Raw genomic sequence first — 18,605 nt, 5'->3', positions numbered from 1 at the left:
GAAAAACTGCTAATGAATCCTAAATAACCTGAAATCATAAACTGACCCGCACAGACCTAATTGAATCGCGATTGTCAGTGATGAGTAGGACTTTAGTGCGTTGAAATGCTTCCCGACCAACGGATTTTTCCTCTGTGGATAACGTACTCTTGCCTGGAAACAATGGTTTAAACATTCCTCCGCACTAAGCATGGGATGAAATGAAAGATAACAACCCGTTGGCGATCCCGACAGCATGGTGGCGATTCGAAGAGTCAAGCGCTTGATTCAGCTTTCGGTTCTAGCTGTTTTGCTCGTCACGTTACTATTGTTTCTTCAGTGGAACGAAATATCAGACTCGGAGAAGTTCAATCCCGTCAAAAGAGGTATAGAGAATCAATTTAAAACGTTAATTTCACCCGTGACTAAATTTTGTAGGTTCGTCACTTATTGTTGTTGATTCTTGTGATATTTCGCCCGCATATCGCGATTTAAAAGTTTTTCACTCGGATAAAACAAAAGAAAGTGATATGTTCTTTTCGTGTTTTCTTCTCATTCTTGTATTTTTAAGGGAAGACGTCCTTGGATGTGGAGTATCGAGGTCTTACGGACCCCGAGCGAGAATTTGACGTGAATGGAATATTGAAGGTAAACAAGGATCTATTGTGGTACACAAGTTCCTGTCAAAAGAACTCGTCCGGTTTTATGTATGTACCCTGAATGATATAAAGCAAGACTTAACTAATATTGATTCACTTCCCGTTCATAATTGCTCAAATAATGTCTAGTAAACGATGCCTTCTTAAACAAGACAATGAAATGTCATTTTCGGAACACGTTTATTGATTCATGTCATCTGCTCTATTACTGTCAAATTCCAACGTTCAATGCTTCTAGTCGGAGTTTGTAGACATCAGTTTGTCTCGCGAAGCAATCGATTTGAATATATATATATATATTTCTAAACCTTTTCAAGAAACCTTTTCATGTAAATGACGAAAGTATCTGCTGTTTTTAGAGAAAGATGTAAAAAATTACTTTCATTCCGACAACCGCAAGGCACTTTCAGCTGCCGCATGTAGAGGAATGTTTGAAGATTTTCCTCGCAATAACAACCAGTATTTCCTTCCCGATCCCTTACATAAAGCTTTCTTATGATTGACAAAGTGGAGTACCAGATATGGCAAGCTGTTTATCTTGTTTCGAGCCACGCTCTATGGCGTCCTAAACACAATTATATATTTTTTTCCATGTTTGATCGACATCCCGGACGCTTTCGACCTCGACTAATGTTTGTTTCATTTCAATTTCATATTTGTGTAAGAGCTTCAAATGTCACGCCAGGTTCGCGTGTTCAGCGAAAACTAATTGGACGCATATTTTGCAAAAATGTAGAGATAAATAACTTGCCTTACGAAGACTCTCTTTTTTAGTTCGTGCATGATCTACCATTAAATCAAATATTTGTATATCTTCCTGCGGTTTTCATATTAATCCGTACCCATATACAAATGTATCGTAGTTTAGTATTATTTCTTGCTCTTGCAAATTTAATTCGTGTCTCTATTGTGGCGTCAAGACTGTATTTTCTTTATCGCCAAACTATTTTGTTCCATTAGCTAGGCTGATTGCACTTTCTCCTCTCGCTTATTTTGGTGGTAAATTAAAATACATGTCGGTGGAATTATTTTGTTTTAAATACTTTTTAAACTTAAGTAATTAAAATTATTTGCAGATTAAGACAAATGTAATTAAAAATTCATTACAATTGGTCACTATTACGAAAAACAAAATAGTTTTTTAAAATCATTTTTCTTTCACTTAAATTACCCAAACATTTTTGTTGAAATGTCACATGTTGTCTATAATCTGATAAGGTTTTTATCAGATTGTCTGCATGACTGGGTAAGGTGGAAATCATTTCTCATAATTGGATGTAGGTGGTGTCTAGAAAAAGTTTTAAAGATTGGTTTTCATGGAATAACAGGCTGGTCACATATATCTGATAAGATTAAATTTTGTTTGAAAGTATTTTATTATTTTGTGGCAAGCATTTTTTTGCAAATAATAATAATTTATTGGGCTATCGACTAAAGTTTTTTAGCAAAAAAATAATTTTTTGTAACTGAAAAACTCTTCCTGCCAACCAGTATTTTGCTTTTCTTCATGCATTTCAAGAAGTGGAAATGCAGTTAAGTTACATGTACTTAATGGAAAGCTTTTAACTATATTTTTGTCCTGTAGTGTTTTTAACCTCTAAAATATATTAGCATGATTTCTATAGCTCAGCCTGTCAATTAACCTGACTCTTTTGCCAGTTAGGAGGTTTTGCTTTATGGACAGCGGACAACCATAAATTGTCTGTCTCAACCTTCTAGAGTTTTCTAATGTCAGATCATACCTGTCAGGATGGCTGAGTGAAGAGATAGTAACTGTAATGGTTGCTGAACAATCTAGAATTTGGAAAATCCCCTAGTGGTAGATCTACGGTGGCTGTCCAGGGATCCCAGCCCCCCTATTTTGTTGATTTCAAAAACAAAATGTAAGTCCATTTGAGCCTGAAAATTTTTCACTGTACCCATCCTCCATTGTGTCTTTTCGAGCAAAGTCTGCATTAGGCTGAAGTGCATTTTACCATTGTACACTCCACCATTCCCAGGATAGGATCTACATTAGTCCTTTGTAGGGTTACCCCCTGACATTAAGCTCTGTGGCGCCTGTGTGGAGAGACATACTATGAGACCCTAGAACAAAACGTAACGACCCCAGCCATGGCTCAAACTTGGACTACTTGATGGGGAGATTGTATTCATTAAGTTTGTTGGCTTTGGTTTTTTGCCAGGATATACAGGGAAACAATGATGCAGGTAAATACAGAGCAGAAGACTGGAAAACAGCATTTAGTGAAAAAGCCAAGCATCAAGTTGAGAAAAAAAACAATTTCCATGGTGAGTGTTAGTTTCAAAGCTCACTCAATTGAGTAACAGGTTATGTACTTGTTGCTGTAATTTTGTATATACTGTACGTGGGTAATGAGCATTTTCAAGTACATGGTAGGACGTACCTGACTATTGGTTTTGTACAAATACACATGCATGGCTTCTCTGCTGTGTGAGCAATGATCTACCTCAGTCATCCCTCATTGTTCAAGCAATAGGGAACAAATTTTTCCCTCTCCCCCTTTCCCATTTGTGCAACTTTGGATCAACATAAGATCTTACTCAGCATTTTATTTTCTCTTCCTGTCACTGTTTAATTCTTGTTTGAAGGCAAATGGAAAGAAACTGCAGTTAGAGAAAAGATGGACCATGTAGAGAAGAGGAAACTGAAACAGTTAATGCCAAATGAAAGCCAAACATTAAACATCACTACTTCCAGTACCACGACTCACGACAATGCGACAATTCAAGTATTGACCACCTTGCCGACTGCAGCTGCAGTCAACAACAAGAAAGAAGGATCACCAAGACCTACTGCACAAGGACATGAAAAAGAATCACACACCCTTTATGATCACCACATTCAAAACAACCTTACCAGGAAAAGATTTCCATGGACAAAAGAGGTGATTTATATATTTTTCAGAGCTCTCACTCATGTAGATCTAATTCTAGAGTACAAGGGTGTGTGTTGGGGGGGGGGGGGTTGGTGGCTAGATAAAGTGTGTGGGGGAGGGTAGGGAGAGAAGGAGTTAAGGTCACTTCGACTTGGTACTGAGGTGCCGCTAAATATCAGTTTGTCATTTGCATTTTACCTCTTTAATTACCGGAGTCCAAGTAGCTCAAGAGTTATTTCATTTGGAATGGCAATAAGCGGTGGACTTAAGTTTGTAACAAGGAAAGAATCATTTCAATGTAAATTGGTATTCACTTAGCTGTCAATCTACGGGTTCGTATTCCCCTTACATGTACTTCTACTAAATTCTTGATACCATATCTCTCTAGATGCTTGGAGGTCTAAACGTTCACATATGGCAGGCCTGGTGTGGAAGCACAATTCATGACCTGCGAAGAAACAGATTCTTCCCTTTGTACCCGGATGTTCGCCTGACCATAAAGAAATTCTTCCTTCGTCATATGGAAACTGACTACGGACAAAGAATATTTGGCTACATTCTTCCCCCTGTCTCAGGTATTACACACTTGCTAAGTAGAACTTGCCGAGTTACAAAAGGCATCCGTGCGTTTTAATAGCGATATGCTAAAGCTTATAACGTTTAGGTAATGGGAAGTTTAAAGACAACGGGTTCATTCTTTTAGCTGCCGCCTCGATAGATCTTGATAGCCAGCGAACACAGACGGATTTTCGGCTTTTGATTCACGCCGCCGAAATATAGTTTTCAGTATTTTTCGGCGGCGTGAAACGAAAACCGGAAATCCGTCTGTGTTCGCGGGCTACTGCCTTGTCGGAAGATCAAGAAAAAATACATATAATCCACTTTCGAAAGATCAAAGAAAATTTGGCGGTATGTTAAACCAGAAAACCAGAAACCTCACTTGACAAATAGACTTTCAAGAGAAGACGATTGCGAAACTGCTTCTGCTCCCGAACTGCGGAGTAGAGAACCAAATCATTCCCATGATTCCACTGACTCGTAGACAGGTACGTCTCACAGAGCAGCTTTCATACACCAGTCTTTTTCGATGTTTCGGTGCAGAGAGGATGTAATAATGTTTGATATACATGTACTTAGCAGACTTTAAGAAAACAAATCAGTACATTGCCGTTTTATGCAACATGAAGTTTTGGCGGGGAACATGGAGCAGTTCGACGTGAGAATTAAGCAGCTCGACATGTACTATGGCGGGAAAACACCGCAGAACGCGTACGATTAACAAATTGACGTCACTTTTTCATGCGTCTGCCCTGTTATTGATGTTGAATTTCTTCATGGCATTGTCAAAGTAGCTGTGGATCTACGAGGCGATAGCCGAGTGGATCCGCAGACTACCTTGACAATGTCATGACGAAATTCATTGTCAATAACAGGACAGACGTATGAAAAACTGACGTCAACAATAGCATAACAAATTGTCAAATTGTCCGCTCTTGCTCGTTGACGCATCTCATAAATTATAAATTCATGTGTCTGTCCGCACATTGACGATGAAAATTAGCCAATGAGCGCGCGAGAACTTCTGCAGTTATCGTAAAAAAAGGTTTTACTAATACAACGTTCGTGTGTTGAAATTCCCTATCGCGCTGTAGAAATTGTTTCCTTTATCTTTTATCTAGCCAAAGCATTCTATCGGTCGACTTGCAAGGTGTTTTACTCTGTGATCAAATTTGTTATAAATGGCCTCCGTATTTATAATTCTTAATAGTTTATGTTATATTTGATTTATCTGTTTATTTATTTACAGTGTCCCCAATTCGCACATTTAACAGTGCTAAATACATTTGACACTTAAAGGAGAAAGGAGGACGAAAACCCAATTTTTAAAAAGTCGTTCTTACGAAAGCACATGACACGTCGCAATCAAATCGCTATGTTTTAGGATGTGAACTTACCTTTGAACCTGATTGTAACAGCAAAAAGCTCCGTACCAGAACAATTTGAATGTCGGCCATTTTGGAAGCCATGTGGAAGGCTTGGGCGCATAGCATGACGTCACTGTGCAAACGGGAAAAATGCGCGAATTTCAAGTACTACGTTTTAACTGAGATTGTCGTCAAATCGAATTATATCTAGCACTGTTTGTAGAGCTTGAAATGTTACGTTTATGTATAATCGAATCTTATGTTGGAGGATTAACCGAGCTCAACGAAACGTTCGAAATAAATCTCACAGCTAGCAAATCATTTGTGACCATTTGTGTGCTTTCATGTTATTTAGTTCTCTTGGTGCTCTCATTCCTTGACATAAACCCACGATAGTGGTCTCTATAACTTTCCTTTGTAAACAAATCGTTTGAAAGAGGGGGAGCTGTGTTATACATCTAGGAGTCGGTTGATCTACCTCTATGTCTGGACCAAAATGATATAAACAAGTTATATCGCAACCATTTCGCTGTCATTTGAGCCTGCCACGCACGCCACGACAAAATACGAAATAAATAATGTAAATCAAACAACACTTTTTCCTACCGAGTCCATGGCTGTTTATTAGCTTCCTAGTGCCAAAATAATTAACATCTGCTGAATACAAAAGTACTATTCACCTGAAATTTTATTATATGTACGGCTTCCTCGATCTCCTTGCAGCGTAAACATTCTTTCTCTTATTGCACTTCCCAGTTCACATGACACTCGCATACACACCACGATGTATTTCCTCTTCAGCTCTCATCTTGACTCTCGTGAACATCGTCTTCCTCTGACTTCGAACTGCCTCGCATAGGTTCAAAAGAAAAAGGCTCGATCTCAGCCATAATCCAAGCTAAATGCAGTTTCGACACAAGATTCTTCACAAATTTTGTTGACATGAAATGTATGTGCGCAGTGACGTCATAACATGGCGGCGGGCATTCCTTTTATGGAATTAACCGGAAGGAAAGATGTCCAAAATGGCGGACGTTCAAATTGAAAAATGACGATTGGTTTTGGACTCTTTTCGTCACTTTCGAAGGGCAAAATTCACTTTTTCTTGCTTTTTACTCCAAATTTAAGCTATTGCAATAGTTTTAAGCTCCCATGTAAAATACGACTCCTAGCCTTCCGTTCTCCTTTAAATAAAGTTCTTCTTCTTCTTGTTCTTCTTCTTCTGCTTCTGCTTCTGCTTCTGCTTCTGCTTCTGCTTCTGCTTCTGCTTCTGCTTCTGCTTCTGCTTCTGCTTCTGCTTCTACTTCTGCTTCTGCTTCTGCTTCTGCTTCTGCTTCTTCTTCTGCTTCTTCTGCTTCTTTTTCTGCTTCTTCTTCTGCTTCTTCTTCTTCTTCTTTAGAATAATCACTAATTTTTCTTTTTTATATATTTTTATTTCTTCAGGAAAATACACTTTCGCTATTTCTTCAGATGACAGTTCTGAGCTCTGGTTAAGCTCAGATGAAAATCCTTCGAAAGTCAAACTCATTGCTTGGGTTGGAAATCGCACTCTTCTCAGTGACACGTTTAAAACTAAAATCGGGCAGTTTACAAAGTCCAAAACTCAGCTCTCCCGTCCTGTTTTCCTTCATAAAGGGCAAAAATACTTCATTGAAGCGTTGCATAAACAGGCCAACCTACAAGATCACATCTTGGTCGGATGGAAAATTCCAGGCTTGAATCATTTCAGACACTTGTCTGGTTCCTCAATCTCGGCAGTTATCGACGACGTCAAAGCCCCAAAAGATGTAACTGAGTATGCTGAATTTATACCGCAGGACCTTCCAAGTCATTCTCATTACAGAACTTCGAGAGTTACACTTGACCCGAATTTTTTCAAAGTTGGATCGGACGACTTGCGTGACAAGGCGCACATGGCGAAGTTAGTGGACGAGCGTGACATCGAGAAGATATTCCCTAGTTGTCCGTACAGTCCTAGTTATTTAGTGGACTTCAAACTGAGGCGTTATGATGGCGTGAAGCTAATTCACGATACTGCGCTTTATCCGAATGATTATTCTGATCTGACGCACATGAAACAATACGACCAATGCGTGCGACGAAGGGTCAAGGACTCACATGGCAGCCAAGTTGGTTCTCTTCCACCTAAACTGAAGTCGAATCGAAGTCTCTACGAAAATGGAAGCATCGCTGTATTTCGTGACGGTAAAGCGTTTTTACCGTTGTCGTTCGCGAAAAGTGCGGAGGAAAGAGAGCAAGCGGAAGAACAGTTGCTTGAAACGCAAATGGACTTGAGGGATATTAAGAGACTGAGTCAAGAAGTTGAAGATTCCACTCAGTCATCAAAGGAAGCTCATCCTACCAAGCAGGCGCATTCTTCACCAAACCATAACCAAGAAAAAATGTTTGAAATGAAGAAAAAAGCGAAGCGGAAAAAGACGATCACAGCTTCTAATAAAAGAACGAAAAGGAGCTCTTCAAAGAAGGAAGAGTCCCCTGAGAAAAGTAAGGACAGGAAAGGGAGAGATAAAGGCAGGAATAGCAGGTCTCCACAGGCTTTACCAGTTGGATCAAAACGGGAAGATGTACGTGACATCGAAACAGCTGCGCCTGGTAGATCACATGATCAAGCATCACGTGATTTGACGACAATCCAGTCAAATCGAGAAGATAGTTCAATAGGAACTCGGCGTAAACTGTTGACCATCGATACTAATAGCACTGTGGTACGCGCACCCAATCGTGGTATCGCATCAAATGGGGTCAATCCTGCGGGGTCGTCCCGCAATACTCTTGCAGTGAGCAGAATCGACGACAACCTTGAGCCGAGCAGGCGTCATAATTTCTTTGGATATGGCTTGTTCAATGCGCACCTAGAGAGAGGACAGAACTCGAGCTATAGCAACTCACAGCAACACGGAGGACGCATCCAGTTTTACCCCGTTGATAAACAAGACGATCAAATGACGAGGATGAACGCGGCAAGGGAGTTCGTGCGCAAGATGATCTATGCCGTGCAAATCTACAACCATCGTGTCAATTCGCGCTCCCTGACCGAGGCTGTGTTCAGGAAATTTGGAGTCAAAATGAAGATACCGAACATAGTGAGGGTTCCAGATTACAATGGCTGGATTTTTCATCAGAACAGGACTAAGTGCGCCAGCGATGGAAATCTGCTGCTAAACACTGACGTAAGTACCCTGACTTTGCGCCTTTACTTTTACATTTTAATGGCACTAAAATTTATTTCGCTATCGGAACACTCGAGTACTCGCTTTGTGCATTTGGTGTACTTTTTTGCGCATTGCGCAATTACGCGTTTTCCTGCGGTCGCCGTTTAAGAGAGGGAGAATCTTTACGTTTTGCTCTGCAAGTATCAAAAAAAAGAGTTTTCTCAGGTAAATAAAAATGACATCAAAACGATGCAAAAAGTTTAAACGATTAAGTTGGAACGAAGATATGTTTATTGTTGGTGAGAATGTTTTGTTTTTACTACACAGGTGGCGATAAGTGTCGTGAATCGATACATGCGCGCACTGAAGAAAGCTAGTAACAGGTAAGAATTCTAACGAAAACGTCATGTCATGCGTGACAAAAATGTTTACGTCGAACAATGTCAAGTACCCTATCTCTATAAGCAAACTAAATTACTTAATTTTCAAATTCAACTGGCGGTTAGCAACCCTCTGTTATTTAGCATCGGCGTCATTTTTGAAATAACCCTTATGCGTTGTAACCGGTGCTCTGATTGGCTCATTTGACCATTTTTCCCTAATCACTAACTCGCTGTTCTCGTTTCTTGTAACTCAACAGTAAATACTCCTTGAAAGGTATCGTGAATGTGGAAGAAAATCACGATGTTATGAAAGGAGACAGATATCTAATTGAACTGGTAAGTCAATACTGCATTACCAACGTCGTTTAGAAAACATTTTTGATCTGTCTTCAGCTCAGCTGTTGTGAACTCACAATTACATTGTCTTTCTTTGCAGGAGCTGAATGTCGAGGGAAGAAGTGAGTGGTTGTTATCAAAATTGAAATTAATTCTAAATTATTTGTGTCACTGTGTAACTGATGAAAAGAAATACTGTGAAAAGAGAAGAAATATCGATAACTAGAAATCACTAGTTCAGCATTTTCCGAAGCATGATCTTTCTTCGATCTTTTGCACGCTAAGAATCGGGGCCTCTTCCACTCTTCGGAGATTTTCGGAAGAGCATTATTTACCCATGGCCTCGACGAAATGGAATAAAGTTGCCTTTCAATCACCTTCCACTCTGTGTTAAAACTCGCCTCGCGTACAAAATAAACTTTACACTGATCCTTTGAAACATCAATTTTGTACGAGACGTTTTCCGCAGCTCATTATTGTATGAATCTTCCGTTGTGTTGTGATCAGAAGTATCAAGAGTGCTTTAATTGAACACGTGAAACAACGATAACACTTTTCCTTTCACCAAAGCAGAATCGAAAATGTATATTTTTGCCGCTATTTTGTGGTTTTCATTTTGTAGATTCATCTGTTCGCTTGTCACAGTATATATATCAGAAAATCGGCAGCACGGAATTCTGTTTACCAAAAGCGTTTGTGTTAAATCAACACTCCACGGTGCATATCATTATCCCAGGTTAGTAAATACATTAACTGTTAAGTAACTTGTTGAGCCAGTTATTCGCGCGTGCCCTGACGCACCCTATTCACGCGAGGTCTTGGATTGTTAAACGACTTGTTTTCATTCGCTCATTAGCATTAGCATTAGCAAGTAAGGACAGCTGGACATAAGTATAAGCATAAGGAGACCGCACATGTATCGTTCTCGTTATGCCTATGCAGGAGCGGATTTAGGGGGAGGGTGCAGGGGGTGCGCACCCCTCCCTGGGATGAAGCCTTCTTCGTAATCACTTTTAAAATTTGTTTACCTCACCAGTCAGTTATTCGATTCCTTAGTGGTGCATCCCCTCCTGAGAAAAATCCTGGATCCGCTCCTACTATGTTATGCTTATGTCCCAGTGAGAACGTCGGTGACACAAGTACAAGCTTAAGCACGAGCTAGTCAACCAGTCATAACTCAGTTCGACCCAGACCTCTGCGAAAACATCGGAAACAACAACGCAGACTCCGCCGTATTGTTTAACAATTGAGGAGGGCTGGTAATAATTCTCGTCTTCAAAGCCACGTATTTATTTGATGAAAATATCTGGTATCCAAAATCCCCTTTATTCTGTGCTTGTGTATGTCGTTACCCTATGTTCAGGTGTCCTCGTCATCTTATTTTAACGCTTTCCTCTGTTAAGAACCAGCCTTTTAATGGATTCTTTGGCGTTACTGAACAATTTATTGATAATAATTTGACAATAATTTTACTATGATACTTTAGCTACAAGTTCATTCGTTTAGGCCAGAACTTTACAATGCTGCAACTAAATTGTGAATTTTAAACTTCTGTTTGAGCTAATTCAATTTTCGTTTTTCTCGCGTTTCTGTTTTATGCAGTCAAGAACCAAGGAAAGTGGGTTCAGCATTTTATTGACAACATGGTCGAGGTAAGAAGCAATTGAATTTGAGTCTAAATGCTATAGACGGAAAGTTTAAACACTACTTGGTCAATTATCAGTTTTTTTTTCATTTTACCAGTATTGTCCAGAGCAAGTTTGACCTGGTTTTTGTTTATTTTCCAGCTCTACTTACAGACAGGCGATCCTCATGTAAACATAATCATTGTAGACTTCAGTAGTACGGATATTGATGTGTTGGCCGCTTTGAAACGAAGCCAGTTAAAAAGGTAAAGAACCTTGATTGAATTCATTTTGCTCGCTAATGCCACAACTCACTGAAACCTTGTTCATCTATGGGTAGAAAAACCTTTTCACATAGGATTGCCGAAATCATGTGCAAGTCTAAACCAATCACGATTTAGCTACTTAAATAGCGCGTGACACGCTTTGTTTGGTATACCTCCTGATTGGCTAAAAAAATCACGTGGGTTTATTCAGAAAATATTGCAAGCTCTACATTCGTTTCAGTCCAGGACAACGAGGGAGTTACAAAGATAGACATTTGTTTTGAAGGCTTATGAAGAAAAAATGATAATAGTTTGAAACGTTCTCTCGCTAAAAATATTTTAAAACACAAGTTTTCGACTGCCTAAACTGCATTCTTCAGCGGGTGTGCTCTGAATGCTGTGATGTTGCACGAGAATGAATTGCTGATTGGCACGATATTCAATTAAATTTTTTACGTAATTGTTTGTAAATTGACTAATTGTTTGTAAGTTGACTCAGTTGTTTCATCTGCTGTTCAGGTATCAAGTAAGGAAATTAAAAGGGGCTTTCCAGAGAGCGTATGGTATTCATGCTGGTGCAGCGTTAGTCAAGGTTTGTTGCGTAAAAAAATTGTCTCACTTCACCTTGGGGTACTATGTGACATCACATTCTTTAGCTTCAATGTTATTCAGTGATAGAATCACTCATTCACAACTTGACCAGCTCCTAGTTCGTAACCTTTACATGTAATTAGGTGTCTCAGTTTTGTGACTTGTCATTGAAATCGGGTAGCAGCTCTCGTATGATCTCACATGAATGGCTCGATACCCAATAGAAAACAATGCCTCTAATCAGTCCGGAATATCCCGATAAATTAGGACAGTCATGACGTCATGAAGCTATTGTTAGCCGGGAAAATGGCGGATCTTTTGTGCGGACCAAGAAAATATGTTGTTTCCAGTCTCGCATAGAGTCTGGCCAGCATTATCCAGGACTTTCTGGGACCAAACGTTGAGAAGGAGAATAAGCGGCCATTTTGGTAGTGGGAGAACGTTGACTGTCTTCTAATCATTGAGTTTTTTTGGTGTCAAGCGACGATGTAGACGCGATTTTGTGGCCAAGTATTAAGGTTAGTAAAGTGTACGCGTTATTTTCTAGTATTCACGTATTTTTCATTGAGCTGTGTATATTTTTTACTGGTTCTAGTGTTGTTAAAGTTTCATCATGCCAAATTACACGGTTGTAAACAACGTCGATATTTTGTAAACTCTCTTTGAATTTGAGGCGTTACAAGTGTACCTGAACCGCTGTTGTTATAAGGCTTGAGTAATGCATCATTCCTTCATTTTTATGACAGTTGTTTTCAATTTCTCTCTCTTAAGTACATGGAAGAGCATACTCGACTGCTCGAGGCACTTTGCCGAATTTTTGGGGAAAAAACAAAGGGAAAAGAGAGGAAAGAAGACGTCGCTAAGTACGCGGACGAAATTAAACAAATTTGGGAGGTCTCTGTTTTGGTGGATTCACCGAATGTGCACCCCAGTTTTATCACTGGAGAGCCAGCAGCCTGTTGAAAACCACCTACAGCACAGAAGTGGCAGCGAAACAGACAGGCCAGGGGTAGTGCAGTGATTCCCTGTAAATGAATGCTATCAGTATCCCAAGGAATGGCACAAAGGGTAGAGAGATTGTTTGTGCTCATTTACCAGAGGTTGAGGGCCATGGAAACATTTAAGTTAAAGTTTGTAGGCGGCATTGTACTCTTTGTTTTGGCATTTTTCAAAAACTATACACACTGCAGCTGTACCTAGTAGATGATGATTCTTTTCACCTCCCCATGAAGCTTGAATGTACCAGAAAGTAATGTGTTTGCAAAATAATTTTTATGAACGCAAAGACTGAAAAAGTACGAGAGTTTAGAATGTAGTGTCGAGTGTTGAACATTACTAATTGTGAAACTAATGCGAAACATTAATTGGTTGTGAACAGGAAACATATCAGTTTGGTTAAGAATATGTAATGAAAAATAGAAAACATAAGAGTTATCAGACCACTTGAGGGCAATCTCTTATTTAGTGAGACTAATGTGGTAACTACATTCAAAATAAATTCATATGTTAAAACGAAAAATACATTTGTAATAATATTGACTTCTGTAAGCAATGTAATAATCTTCTAAGAGCTTGTGATTTGTTTCAGGTCCTGCATTCTGCTAAGAGGCAAATTCAAGGTTGAGAGTACCTAAAGAGTGAATAAAATAAAATGGATTTCACTTTCAAGACTGAATTTGTTTTGTATACTTTAAATAAATATATAATAAAACCTTGGGACATATGGATGGATTGTGAATGCTCCCTTGTCAACCTGTCCAGGAATTATATTTTGATATTTTTGGGTAAATAACTTGTGAAAGTCAGCAATTGTATGTAAGTTTTCATAATTTAAATGTGAAGATCAGACATGATATCTTTTAGCACAGTAACAAATAGATACAAGAAATATTTGAAATAAATACCAAAATGGAGAAATTTCAGATTTACAAAGAATATATTAACAGAATTTTTGGCTATCCTTGCATCTGACAACACTAAAATTTGGGATACATTTTTTCTAGCTTAGTTTATTTTGTATAAAAGAACAAGAATTTCTCACTCGTATGCGTTATTGAAAATTCTGTTTTAATGATGATTTCATTTCCTCGATTTAGCCAAAACGTATAACATTTTGGACATCTACAATTTATCTTTGCTGGCATATAAGAACACGAGCGTGCTGTCGATTTCAGCCCGATAATCCCTAGATAGGAGGAAAGCCTCAATTCTCATATCGATCATTTCTGTGCTTAGAAAAATGCAGAGTAAAGATGCTTACCGATTGTACGGTCTCTTTCCAAAGAATGATAACAGCAGCTCGTCGCCCGCATTGCGTTCTGTGGTGCTTCCTTCGGTCCGAGGATAATTGTTATCTGGGCAGAATTGTCTGTGACATTGAACGCGAACACAAACTTTCCTTTTACTTTATAATTTGGATAGTATCTAACTCAATTCGAGATAAATATATACCTCCTGAAGGCCCGCATTCATGGCATTGGAAAGTATTCGCGACTCTCTTTGTCCGCCATCTTGAATCTCTTGGTTTGTTGTGAAACACAACACTCCAATCAAAACACGCATTCTCATTGGTTGAAACGTGAGTTTCGTGACATCACAGATGTCCTAATTTATCGGTATATTCCGGGCTGCTAATCCCAAACCAATTACAGCTGCTACACTGTGACGACAAAAAGAAACACAAGCTTACAAGAGCGGCTACACTTTGCCTCATCTGATAGCTTTGTTATGCAAACCGTGTCTACACTCGAACAAACCTTGCTCCAAATTGTTTATCATGTAGTTAGTGATATTTTGGTGGGTGACGCGACACTTATTTCCTTTTTCTAGAATCCCCGTGACATTATTTTCATGTGCGATCTTCATCTTCAAATCCCAAGTAACATCGTCGACATTATTAGAAAGGTAACAAATGCTTATGAGCTAATTATTATGGTTGTCGGTTTCTTTTCGGCTACGAGGATTGATCGAGGTCATGATTTGCTAAGCAACATCACGTTAAGTGACTTCATCAAGCTGACATGACGGTGCAATTTCTGATTAACAAAAAAATGGTTAGAAACTGTTGTGTAAATTTTTTGGAAAGGGTAACTGACTAGTATTTGTTTTTGCAGCACTGTGTTCAAGGAAAGATGGCATTCGCACCGATTGTTGCTCGACTTCATTGTGGTTTCTCGCCGTCGCTTCCCTTCGGTAAAGTTGTTGTCTTGCAATTTTTATATATTACAACAGATAATGCATGGAACGCCCCATGGGTGGACTTGGGTGAAATACCCCGAGGTCGGCCTTGTCTTAACCGAGCCCAGTTATCTAACTGCGCCTTTCCTTGTAATTTATCTTTGCTGCCATAGGTTTTTGGGAGCTTCAAGGTTACGGGCTGTTCGCCATGTATAAGTCAGATTTCACTCGAGTTGGTGGAATGAACTACAAGGAATTCAGGACCACGTGGGGAGGAGAAGACTGGGAACTATTGGACAGGTAGGATAGAAACGTATATGAAGTAAAGTAAGGTCAATTTGTAAGCACGGGGCTATTGATATATTGTCGTCGAGTAAATATAGAATGCTTTCATTACGTAAGTAGGATGTTACAGATAAAACAATAAAACTCTTAGCACAGTAACATATTAGATCCTTTGAGTTCCTCACAAATCCTTCTTCTAGATCCTAAAATCTATTTAACCCTTTGAATACCAAACTTTAGCCAAAAAATACCGTTTTTAACCGTTTAGTCAGGTTTTTTTAGCTGCCATGACGCTAAATAAACCTAAGTTTTGCTAAGAAAGCTTTTTTTTGCTAAAAGGAGAGATTTTTCGAGGATTAGGCACAAAATTGAGCAAAATTTCAATTCCGGGCATGCGCATAAGCCAAAATTTGGACTTTTCTTTTTTTTTTTTTTGCCATTAACCGTTCTCAATTTTGTTTGTTGCCCCTTTCCTTTCTGTTTTTCTGGGCCCTTTTACACTGGCTACCTTTTGCGTTGTATATTCTTTCTGGCTGCGGTGAAAAGTTGGATGTTAATTACGGGCGAAGCCTAGAAATGGACCTTGATCAATCATAGGCGTAGTGGACCATTTTACCACCGTTTTTGCACCAAAACTGATAACGTTGTTTTTCGATTTGCGACGTCAGAATGTCGTCGATATCTAGACCTGACCATTGTGCGGAAAGGCCTAGCCATTACTACTATCTGCTCATCAAGAATATCTGATGACATTTAAATTGATGACGCCACAAGTGGTACAAAGAGCGCGACCATTAAGTGGCCGTATATGGCCACTTGGGCTTCAAAGGGTTAAGGACGGACCATAAGTTTTTGATGGGGAAAGGGGGGCGGGGGCGGGGGGAGGATTGGGCAATTTCCTTGGGCATGAAATTGTTTTCTCACCTTTAGATTGTGCATGTTGTTTTTTGGTGGGCAATAGGTTGTGCAAAGATTATTTTTGACAGGAAGTAGATAGTAGAAAGCCGTTGTTCAATATTTCCCCCATGGATCCCCTTGCACGATATTTTTTTCGGCAGTTTTCGCTTTGCAGGAAATTTTTTTTGAAAATTGTTTGATTGTCTCTTTAGGTAAGCTGTTCCATTAATTTACAATATTAATCCGCGGCTGGAACTTAGATAACGTAAATTCGGCATTACTAAGACTGTAGAACAAAACCTTGTGTCGCAAAATAAACTGATTGTTTACGGTAGGGAACATCATTGTCGCTTTACTGCTGGCCCGTTGATGATTAACTTTGCTCCAATTCTACAGAGTGCTCCTCTACAAAATGGAGGTGGAGAGATTACGTGTGCCCAAATTTTACCACTACTATCACTCCAAGAAAGGAATGTGGGGAACCAGGAACATGTTCAACTCAAACAACCGTGATATGTTTGGCCGCTTTGATGACAACAGTGAAATTATACCACTGTACAACGAAACGAAAGAGCGAGAAGAAGAGAAACGTTTTATATACTACAGAAAGTATTCTCATAGCAAAAGATAGTTTAGCTGTAGTTTTTAGTAGTAGTGTACAAATTTCAGTCATAAAATAGGGTAGTTTTAGTTCACAATATTTCTGCATTAGTGTGAACTGCAGAAAATTTCATTTAGCTAGGCCAACTTAAAGACACCGGAAATAAGAACGACTCTGGAATTCAGTAATTCTCCAAGTATGAGACGAATAATTTGAGTTATGCCCTTTCAACACCGCTAAATCTTCAATAAGCCGCTAGTAAAGTTGCCTGTAAATGTCTGTAGATGATCAACATTTATACAGAGCAGTTTTTTCCCTTTCCTTTTACATTTGGCATAGTTATTAACTTTCATTTGGCGTGGTCAGCACCTTTTACATGTTCTGTTCTTTTGTCATATTTATTATTTCTTTTTCATCGGGTTAATTGTTTTTAATCATGCCAATTAGGTCGAGCTTGTTGCCCCTTAGAGTTTGGCTCTGAGTGGGTGATTATAAAGCCAACATGTTATCAAACAGTCGGGCCTTGCTAATCTGGTGATAATCTGAGTTATTAAATGGGTGTCCCGGCAATAATTGTGCACGTAGTAACGAGGTGTTGACGCTGAGTAAGGTGTCGGGTTCGGTCACATTGGTAATAAGGTTTTATTTGGAGGAAAAGCGAATTAATAAACATATATTATATACGAACAGAAATTATACATACATTATATATGAACAGAAATTCCAAATGTATATATATTTTGTGACAACGGTTCGTCTGTGTTACAGACACCAGGAAAATACCAATTTTTTAAAGACTTCCGTCAAAGCTAAAATAATGACAGTTGAGCATCGTCATGTTGAAGATGAAACCTGCGGAAATTTTTTCTCATTAATAATTGAGATACTTTAATACTGTAATAAATTTCTCCTAGTCTAATTGATAAGATGCAGCTGGTTTCATCCTGCCAGTTCTATTGGATAAAGGGAATACTATTTATACATTTATGGTGAACATGACAACGGGTGACTGGATTTTTATCTGTGAGTACATATCGGGGAGGGGGCGGGGGGGGGAGGAATTGGTTAGTTACTTATAAAATCGAGTTTACTTCACATGACGTACACATTAAAACTAACATGTGAAACTCTACTGTACAGTCGGCCAGGGAAATTGCAGGTTTCAATACATCATACGAGGCTTTACATTAAAGTGTCAAATGGATATACGAATCTTTAGGAAATCTATTAAATTACGAGGTACAGTACCAAAATGGTGACACTTTTCTATTTAAAAAAAAATACAGTGTGTAATCGCGTTTGTACGCCAGGCCTGCGAGCAAGCTCTGTGTGCGGAGAAGTGATGAGCTTAAGTACATAGGTGGGGAGATGTCAAGACTATGAAATGTCTTAGCAGGTTTACATTACTTTTTTTATTGTTAAGTTGATTCTCAGATTGTTATTATTATTATTATTATTATTATTATTATTATTATTATTATTATTATTATTATTATTATTATTATTATTATTGAAATAAAAATGATGGTCGTTACTTATAAAGAATTGCTTATTAAACGAATCTATTGTCGAGGAAAAGGTTGTTGTTATTCATCGTGGTAGATGCAATAATAAAGTGTATTATCGTTTGTCTCACGATGTAGTCACTTGAGATGTAGATCGCGACGTTTCGACTGCTTACTGCTAGTCTTCTTCAGGCGATAAGGTCGACTGATTGCACGGTATCATTTATATCACAAAGGTCGGCTGTGATTGGTGCATTTCGATCCTCCTATTGTTCCATTGTTCCGGCGAGTAGCTGTTCCCTCAGT

The 18,605-nt window shown here is 38.9% G+C and overlaps 1 protein-coding gene and 1 long non-coding RNA gene across 2 annotated transcripts; one reads left to right on the top strand and one right to left on the bottom strand.

The window, feature by feature from the left end:
* Positions 1–18,429, top strand: LOC110050658 (beta-1,4-N-acetylgalactosaminyltransferase 3-like). The gene is made up of 17 exons (XM_020756577.2): positions 1–365; positions 551–627; positions 2,822–2,927; positions 3,249–3,544; positions 3,924–4,110; positions 6,904–8,651; positions 8,961–9,016; positions 9,274–9,352; positions 9,453–9,474; positions 9,975–10,088; positions 10,955–11,004; positions 11,140–11,243; positions 11,763–11,835; positions 14,664–14,738; positions 14,948–15,026; positions 15,185–15,311; positions 16,590–18,429. The coding sequence occupies exons 1-17, from the start codon at positions 236–238 to the stop codon at positions 16,822–16,824; spliced, it is 3,558 nt and encodes a 1,185-aa protein (XP_020612236.2). The 5' UTR covers positions 1–235; the 3' UTR covers positions 16,825–18,429.
* Positions 13,266–14,467, bottom strand: LOC149098600 (uncharacterized). Its single transcript, XR_016203570.1, has 3 exons — positions 14,286–14,467; positions 14,095–14,202; positions 13,266–13,464 (listed from the first exon to the last, which is right to left on the bottom strand). It is a non-coding gene; the product is annotated as an uncharacterized LOC149098600 (long non-coding RNA).
* Positions 18,430–18,605: the final 176 nt, after the last annotated feature.

The sequence above is a fragment of the Orbicella faveolata genome, unplaced genomic scaffold (genome assembly GCF_042242905.1).
Source record: "Orbicella faveolata isolate gen_17 unplaced genomic scaffold, um_ofav_v1 contig_46, whole genome shotgun sequence".
Classification (NCBI taxonomy): Eukaryota; Metazoa; Cnidaria; class Anthozoa; order Scleractinia; family Merulinidae; genus Orbicella; species Orbicella faveolata.
The sequence above is the reverse complement of the archived record's forward strand: the minus strand, read 5'-3'. Positions and strand labels throughout refer to the sequence as shown.